Source organism: Prunus dulcis, chromosome 1 (assembly GCF_902201215.1).
Source record: "Prunus dulcis chromosome 1, ALMONDv2, whole genome shotgun sequence".
In the NCBI taxonomy this organism is placed as follows: domain Eukaryota; kingdom Viridiplantae; phylum Streptophyta; class Magnoliopsida; order Rosales; family Rosaceae; genus Prunus; species Prunus dulcis.
This window is the reverse complement of record NC_047650.1, coordinates 18,681,016-18,690,096: the sequence shown is the minus strand read 5'-3', so window position 1 is coordinate 18,690,096 and position 9,081 is coordinate 18,681,016. Positions and strand designations below refer to the sequence as shown.

Below are 9,081 nucleotides of genomic sequence, written 5' to 3'. Positions count from 1 at the left end.
AATTCAAATCCTTTGCAGCAGCAATAAGCTTTATTGGCATCTTTATCATGCACAAGCTCCTTCAGCCGTGTCACCCCCGGATTTACCCGCTCACTTACATTGTATCTGCAGTGCGTCTCATCTTCCTCCACAAGTTCGAACAAGCATAAAAGACTTCTGAAGTCTTCCCTCTCAAACATTTCAAGAATTTCCTAAGTGTAAATGCATCCCATTTGATGTTGCATTGGTGTTTGAAATGGCAGTGAAGGTTTTTTCATTGTTATCAACTTGATCAACCATTAACTTCTTGTGTCTCTATGAACGAAGAGCTCTTTCAAACCGTACAATGAATTCCATCAATGTGTTTTTACGGTTAATATATTGTTTGAAAAATGAATGACAGCTTTCGGCCCATTGACTACTTGACATCCCAGCCGAAAACACATGTTTAACATATGATGAAACCCAATTCTCTCGCATAGCATGAATTGAGCTCAGCCACGCATGGTCTTTCAGCCCATTGTTTGTGATGATTTCCTCCCATTTCGCATCAAATTATTCTTTCGTGTCCATACCCCATATGCATTTGCACATTTTCGAAACACATTCTCCAATGCCGGGTTTCTCTGTAATCTTATTCAAGATATGCCATATGCAATATCTATGGAATGTTGTCAGGAGAGTTATAGCAATTGCCTTTGACTTGGCTACATCTTGATCAGTGATGATCATTTTGGGAGGCTCACCTGGCATGGCTTTCTTGAATTCCTCTAACAACCATACAAATGAATCCGTGGTTTCACTAGTTAGGAATGCACAACCAAACAACACTGTCTGCCGATGGTTATTAAAGCCTAACAAAGGCACAAAGACCATCCCATAGGGGTTAGTGTTGAACATCGTATCAAATACCACCACATCTCCAAAAAACCAATAAGCTCGTCTTGACCTTGCATCTAACCAGAAAACATTACCCATCCTTCCTTCCAAATCTACCTCCATCTTGAAATAAAAGGATTCATTCTTTTCTTGCTTAGCCAAAAAATGCTCCTTAAGCAGCTCTGCATCATGCCTAATCACCTCTCCACGCACGTCCCTTAGATAATTATACACATCTCTCTTAACAAACCCAACATTTTCCAATCTCTCTACTTGCACCACAAGAAGGCTTACCTGTTTATGTACAAGAATATTAACTTTGCTCATATGTGCACTATAGACCTTTGTAGACTCTGTTAAGTTATAGTGAGATCTCAATAGATGGACTTTATCAACTGTGGTCATGTACCTCATTGAATCCTATAACAATGTACTTATTATTCTCTTTCACCTTCAATATCGCAAGTTTAGCCTTGCAACCAGTTCTAGTACAACCTCGCCGCCTTCTCTTACGACTAACAGTGCTTGTCAACGAATACCCCTGTTTACAACATACATATTCCTTGTTACCTCTCCTGTCAATGTGCCCGTTCTCGTTGTAGAACACTGAATGCCGAATCCCGCTTTCGCAACACACATATTATAGAAATTGAACACATCGTCACAACAATCAAATTCAAGTCCCAATTTTGGTTTCAACTCCGACCTTACTTCCGGTGTCACCTGTCCTTCACACTCCATTTCACAGTTCTTGCAATTTAACCCTAAATTCGCCACCATCATACTAACATTGGCACATGCTTTCAAAGAGCTTTAAAATATATATATTAACTAACATGTGATATGAAAATGATTCTCTGGTGAAATATTAAAGACCTACATACAAACTAATGTAACTCATGCTTATGCCCAATAATAAACTTGACAAATACAGTATAAAGAGCTTTAAAATATATATATTAACTAACATATGATATGAAAATAATTCTCTGGTGAAATATTAAAGACCTACATACAAACTAATGTAACTCATGCTTATGCCCAATAATAAACTTGACAAATACAGTATAAAGAGCTTTAAAATATATATATTAACTAACATATGATATGAAAATAATTCTCTGGTGAAATATTAAAGACCTACATACAAACTAATGTAACTCATGCTTATGCCCAATAATAAACTTGACAAATACAGTATATCACTTACCTCGTGAGTCATTTCCAACTTCAAAATTTCTACAAATATGACAATGTCGCCCTTTTAGATCTGGATGTCAACCCCAAACACTTTTCGTCTTCCTCAACCCCTGTTTCGATGTGCTCAACGATTTCAAAACCAAGAGAACAGCACAACGGTCGCGGTCACCAGTTTCCAACTCAAGATGTTGCTCAAGGATTGAGGAATGTTCTGACCAGAAAGACCGAACCACAAAGATGATAATATAAAATATACGAACACTTTCTTTCGCCTGAATGAGAAACCCAGAAAAATGAGGGGTATACTTCTGTGTTCTTCCTGGAATCGAATAAGGAATAACAGGGGGCTCTCTCTTCAGTATTATTGGTCTTGCTCAATCAAAGTTGATAAAAAAAAATTGGCCACTTAATTGAACAAACCGAATAGCTGGATTGGAGGGGACGTCTGTTTTTGACTAGACGTTTTGGAGGGAGGAGAGAGAAGAAGGCCTCGTTCTAATACAACACTTACACTTACAATTGCTTTTTATGCAGTCGTTAGAATAGATCCAATGGTGTTCTCATGTAATGTTCTCACATAAGCGTTCTCATCTTATCCAAACCGATCCTGTATTCATTCTTGGGTAGCAAACTTCCAATAAGTGAACCCTATGAAAGATCCCCATATCCATCACGGCAGTAATGGATCAAAGATTATGCATATCCAAATCAAGTGAATAGAAAGGGTACTTTCTAATTTTATATATAAAAAAAATATTTAAAAAAAAAAAAAAAAAACTAAGGCTTGCAGTGACCTTGGCCCTTCAAAAATTGGGCTTGCGTAATGCATATGTGTTTGGGCTTGCATTGGACAGGGTTAATAAAAAGAAGTTTAGGTTTCAGTTCCGGGGCCCACCAATATATTTATTTTTAAAAAATTGAAAGAGTAAAAGATTAAGTTAATTCTGTATTTAAAAAAAAAGTATCTTTTACCAAATAGGATGTAAATGACTTTTACCCAACCAAGGAAGGATTGGAACATCATAGCTTTTAAATATAAAATTCAATGTGAAGTCAGTCTTAAGCAGTCTTGATCTCAGGATTAGAAGTCTCCACTCTACCGCGGACACACACAGGTGAAGCAAATAATTGGAATTTGGGTGTTTTCTCTCCTATAGTTTCAAATATTTTAATTATTTACAGGTTAGATAAATTTATATAGTCATAATTTTTCCCTTTTGTTTATTTATTCAATATATTTTTCTATGTTTATATGAAAGAAAATTAAAGTTTTCATTGTTTTATAATTATACTTTTCGAGATTTGAAATAACGACCTGTGTCTTTTATTGTTATTTTGTCCATAAAGTGCTAAGATTGAAAGATTAGAAATATTTTAAATATATTATTTGATTTTTGTTGGCCCATTTACACATAAATTCATGGCTTCGTCCCTGCATACAGCCCATGATATAACTCAAATTTAGTGAACCACTATAAGTTCATGTGTAAGTTTATGCTTTTTATTCAATCTCCATTTATATCGTTTTCAATTGTTCGTTGGATGATTATCAAAACCAAATTTTCCAGCACCTTTGTACCGAGTATTGACAAAAGAACCTCCTTCGAAATGACCACGCAACGCATGCATAAAACAAATTCAAGAGAGCTTAGTCCTATGATGGTTTGAATTTTTTTACCCAATATATAAAAGTTTTGCATGATTTGGGTCGTAACTTGTTAGAAGAAGTCAATTAACAAAGAAAAAAAATGTAATCCTTTATGAGTTACAGTTAATTAGAAGTCATAAGTACCATACTCCCAAAAGATATTGGAAAAAAAGACAAGAAAAACAAGTCTTATATAGTCCTCAGTTACCTTTGTCCTCAGTTACCTTTGTTTCGCATGAATCTTTAAAGCAAAAATTATACACTGTTCCCATATATCTCATATGTAAAGTAAAGCAGAGAAAAAGCAAACAAAAAATATTCAAAAATAAAAAATAAAAACAAAAAACAAAAACCAAGCAACAAGCTAGGTTTGTACTGTTATTAGGCTGTAAGTCTGCAAGTTGAAAGAGCTAGTGACCACTGCCTCTAGGGCTAGGCCCAGAAGCCAATCTTTGGAGCCAACAGGCCATGGTGTTCTTTGCGGTTTGGCAGACAGAGGGAGGGTAGTGTGTTTGAAGGTGATTAGCATGAGCAAAGTCCTCTTGCAACACTCTTGTTGCCTCAACCCCATGATTGCTCAAAAAGGCCATCGAGAGGATCACCAAAACAATCAAAATGGTGGTATTATTCTTTAGGAAATTCATCTTCATGAAAATAAATGGCCTCAAATTTTCTCTGTAAATGTGGAGAAAAACGTGATGAAGGTTTAGTTTAGGAGATACTTGTGGATGATTGATATACAAATTAGTGGAATTAATAATGTTACCAAGAATTTATAGGGAGAGAGTGTGTAAGGGTTGGTGAGATGGGTGTTTAATTACTTGTTGACCAAGGGGGAGTGGAACACACTACTTTTAGTAAGGATTGTTATGTTTAATACCTAATTTTTTTTAACATATATATAGTCCCTTTTTATTGAGGAATCTTTTAAATAATTTTATTTGAGGGACACTCGGGTCCATTATGAAGTTTTTATCAACAATCCAAACCATCTATTTTTTTAAGTCCAAATTCATATATCATCCTTGCAAAAAATAGACAAATCGGAAATCATTTCGACATCCAGTCGTGTCATACAAAATCAATGAACACGGTACTTCAAAAAAGTACTAAAATTTCAATAACTCAATTGAGTGGTCAAATGATATCGGATTCAAGTGATTTTTTGTAGAAATGATCTTTAAATGATTATCTAAAAAATAGACAGTTTGGATTAGTGAAATACAATACGAAGTGGATCCTACAAGGGCGTCCCTCAAATAAGTTATTTGATGAATCCCTCAACTAAAGCTCTTTGTATATATATATATATATATATCTCCAAATGTTCGTACATTATTATCATGCGGATGTCACTGTATACAAAAAAATATATATATAAGGTGTTTATACCGTATATTAACGACCAATGACCACCTGACACGTGGACGGAATCGACAACTTGACATCACAGGCCCTTCGGCATATGCCCTACCGAACCCTATACATCTTGACACTTTTGCCCTGGGACACGTGTCATGCTCTCGACCAGCTCCTACAGTCCCACATCGGAAATTCCAACATAAGCACGCCTCCCAAGGCCTATATAAGGAGACCCCTATTCCCAAAGAAAGGGGACAGAAAAAATCAACGGTACGCTACCGCTTGATCTGTAATCTTACATTTACTAAATCTGTACTTACTTAAGCATCGGAGAGCCTTCGGCCGGTACCGCACCGGTACCTCAAGGTCTTACCGAACGTTCCCTTTTTGCAGGAATTTGATCTTCCGAAGACTAACTCCCTTCCGAAGGCACAATATCACTAAGTTGGGCGAACCACGTGTCAAACCACTTTTTCGCATCAACATAAGGAGAACTGGTTAAAAATACACGATGTCCGCGATAATATCCTCACGTCGGCTTATATATATAACGTACACACATATAATTTCAATATTCCGTGGTTTGAATTTGTCAACGCCTATAAAATTTGAATATTGATGTGATGAATTTACTAGTACGCAACTAGTGCCCAACACTGTTGCATGACGAGAATAATTAAGTCAAATCATATTGTCAATTTATGACCGGAGCAAGAGAATATGTGGATGGTTTGATTCCTAGTCAAATATGTAACATTGGATCAAAACGGGGTTCTGCTTGTTGGAAAACAAATTTGCACGCCCTAAAAATTTCTTAAAATGACTTGTAAAATAGATAAAAGAGCTTCGAGGGTTGAGCACAGAGTGGCGCCGCCGGCCAAGGACCCGATAACGATGAAGTGAAGTGGACCAATACTTTAGATCAATCCAAAATGACACCACAACACAAGACAACTTAATTGTATTTCTCTGTCTTTGTGTGATTTGGTAGCCTTTTAGGACTAACGTGTTGACCAAATAGTCTTGGGAGAACCTTAGGACTTGCGTGAGGATTAGAAGTGAAATATTTCAACCCAAAATTTGATTGTTCATACAAATAAGGAGGGCAATAGTATTTGTCTTTAGAATATTCAAAATCTATATGTTAATAATTAGTTTTAGTTGGAAAATGTCCCACCCCTCCCCATATGAAAAGAAAAAAATCACCTCTCAAAAATACAAGGAAAAAATATATATATATTTCAAAGCATGTTTCAAATGCCAATTTCGTTTTGAAGACATTGGATACATAATTCCTACTTTTGACTGTATAAAGTTTGAATAATTGAATTTGCTAAACGACCTGTTTCATTCTCATGCGTTGTCGTGTTTATTCTAATTATGTTATGTCAGAGCTATATTCACACACCGACTTAGTGCATTTGATACCTCTAATTTTAAAGAATACTTTATAAATACTTTCGGTTTCCAATGAAAACTAAACACCTCTAAATTCCGGAGCGCCCAGAAAATTGGAGCAACATCCTCGTTGGAGTCAAAACATTGTTAACTTGGATAGTATTCTAGCCTTCATTATTTAATCAAAGTAAGATACTATCAAACTGTACAGTGGAAAAATGGCACAGTGATTGCATTTCCATTAGGCCGTAAATTTTGAACAAAATAATGCCTATTTGATTAATGTATGAGGCACTTATGAAATAATAGCGGTTGGAATTGGCATCACGCGGATTTGAGATTTCTTATAAAATGGCCTTAGCCTCGTCAACAAGTACCTCATCATTAGCCCACGATTCCTCGCTGTTTTTATTTCTTTTTTTCTTTTTATACAATCGAGATAATCGATTGAGAATTCTAACACGTGAGTATTCTTAATCACTTAAATTACAAAGTCCTTTACGAATTCTTCACTCTTAGTTATATACCTAATGACTTTACTTAGCTTCGAGTAATGTTATACGCATCAAACTTGTTTTTCTTTTTTGTTGGGGCAGATGCCCTATACAATAGAAGTACTCTACAAGAGTTAAAAGATAGTAAGGACACCATCCAAACCCAAATATAAGAGGCATGACCAATAGTCACTACTACATTTTACACTTTGCGCGACGAAGATAATTTCGTCGCGCAAAATACATTGTAGTCGCACAAATTTTAACGCGACAAAAACTTCGTCGCGCAGAATCCGTCGCGCAAAGATCGTGAAGAAAGACTTTGCGCGACCAACATTTTTCATTGGTCGCGCAAAGTGACTTTGCGCGACGAAAAAATATTGGTCCCGCAAAACTTTGCGCGACGAAACACATTGGTCGCGCAAAGGTTTGAGCGACGAAAAATATTCGTCTCGCAAAATTGCGCGACGAAAAATATTCGTCTCGCAAAGTTTTGCGCGACAAAAAACATTGGTCGTGCAAAGTCTCAAAAAAATTTAAAAAATAAAAATTCCCGCGTTCCATTTTTGGTACCCGCCCACATTTTTAGAGTTTTGCGCGACGAACAATAACGTCACGCAAATATTTGCGCGACGAAATATTTTTTTGTGTTTTAAATTTTTTTAATTAAAATAAACTAATTTTTACTTTTTATTATTATTTCTTTAATATTAATTTATTCAAAATTTTTACTTTTAAATATAATTTAATTGTATGATTTTTTTTAAATCACTTTAATTTAAATTGATATTAATTTAATTATAGTAATTTTTTCAAATTTTTTCTTTTTAAATTTAATTTAATTGTAAGATTTTTCTTAATTACTTTAATTTAAATTGACATATTCAAAATAAAATTACATATGAAAAATATGATCAAATTATCCAATAAATATTTATATATATATATAATATTCAAAATGTACACATGAATTAACAAAGTAAAATCCTAATACAAGCATATTGTGGTGGTAGTGGTGGATAATATGTTTTGATAGCTTCCTAATCCTCAACTTTAGCCATCAAAGTCTCAATGATTACCTACAAAAAAAACAAATATGGTCAAATAACAACAAAAAGAATGCATAATCTCCCCTAAAATTGTTATACCACAAATCCAACCCAAACTCCAATCTCTCCCCTTTACTCAACCCCAAACCCCACACAAACTCAAAACTAACTCAAAAAACACATATTAATGAAAAAAATTTAAAATTTGGAGAGAATATACCTTTTGGCAAGATTGAGAGTGAGTGAGAATGAGAGGGAGAAGTGAGAGAATTAGATAAGATAGTGATAGAGAGATGATAGAGTGAGAGATAGTGAAAAGATAGATGAGAGAGTGAGTGAGAGTGAGAGATAGTGAAGAGAGAGATGAGAGATTAAGTGAGAGGAGTGAGTGTGAGAGAAAGGGTGGGATTTGGGGAGAGGGAAAGAAAGAGGAGAGGTAAGAGTAGAGAAAGAAATTGAGAAAATGGTGGAGGAGTTATTTCGGTTTTTAAAAACCGTATCACTTTGCGCGACGAAAAGACGGTTGGTCGCGCAAAGTTTTGCGCGACGAAACATATTGGTCTCGCAAAGTTTTGCGCGACGAATATAGAAATATTGGTCGTGCAAAGTCTAAAAATAATTTTTTTCAAAAAAAAAATTCCCGCATCCAATTTTTGGTACCCGCCAAAATTTTTAAATTTTTGTGCGACGAAAAATACATATTGGTCGCGCAAAGTCTAAAACAATTATATAAAAAAATTTCCGCGTCCCATTTTTGGTAACCGCCCAAATTTTTGCGCGACGAATATAGTAGTATTGGTCGCGCAAAGTCTAAAAAATTATTTTTTTTTAAAAAAAATTCCCGCATCCCATTTTTGGTACTCGCCAAAATCTTAAAATTTTTGCCCGAGGAAAAATACATATTGGTAGCACAAAGTCTAAAACAATTATATAAAAAAATTCCCGTGTCCCATTTTTTGTACCCGCCCAAATTTTTGCGCGACAAAAAATATTGGTCGCGCAAAGTCTAAAGTTTTTTTTTTAAAATTTTAAAAACCCGCATCCCATTTTTGGTACTCGCCCAAATTTTTTG

General features: G+C 35.1%; 1 protein-coding gene across 1 annotated transcript; it reads right to left on the bottom strand.

Moving 5' to 3' along the window:
• Window positions 1-534: 534 nt before the first annotated feature.
• On the bottom strand, window positions 535-1,599 carry LOC117615761 (protein FAR1-RELATED SEQUENCE 5-like). Its single transcript, XM_034344907.1, has 3 exons — window positions 1,565-1,599; window positions 1,268-1,481; window positions 535-1,152 (listed from the first exon to the last, which is right to left on the bottom strand). Exons 1-3 carry the CDS (start codon window positions 1,597-1,599, stop codon window positions 535-537), a joined length of 867 nt encoding a protein of 288 aa, XP_034200798.1.
• Between the last annotated feature and the right edge of the window lie 7,482 nt (window positions 1,600-9,081).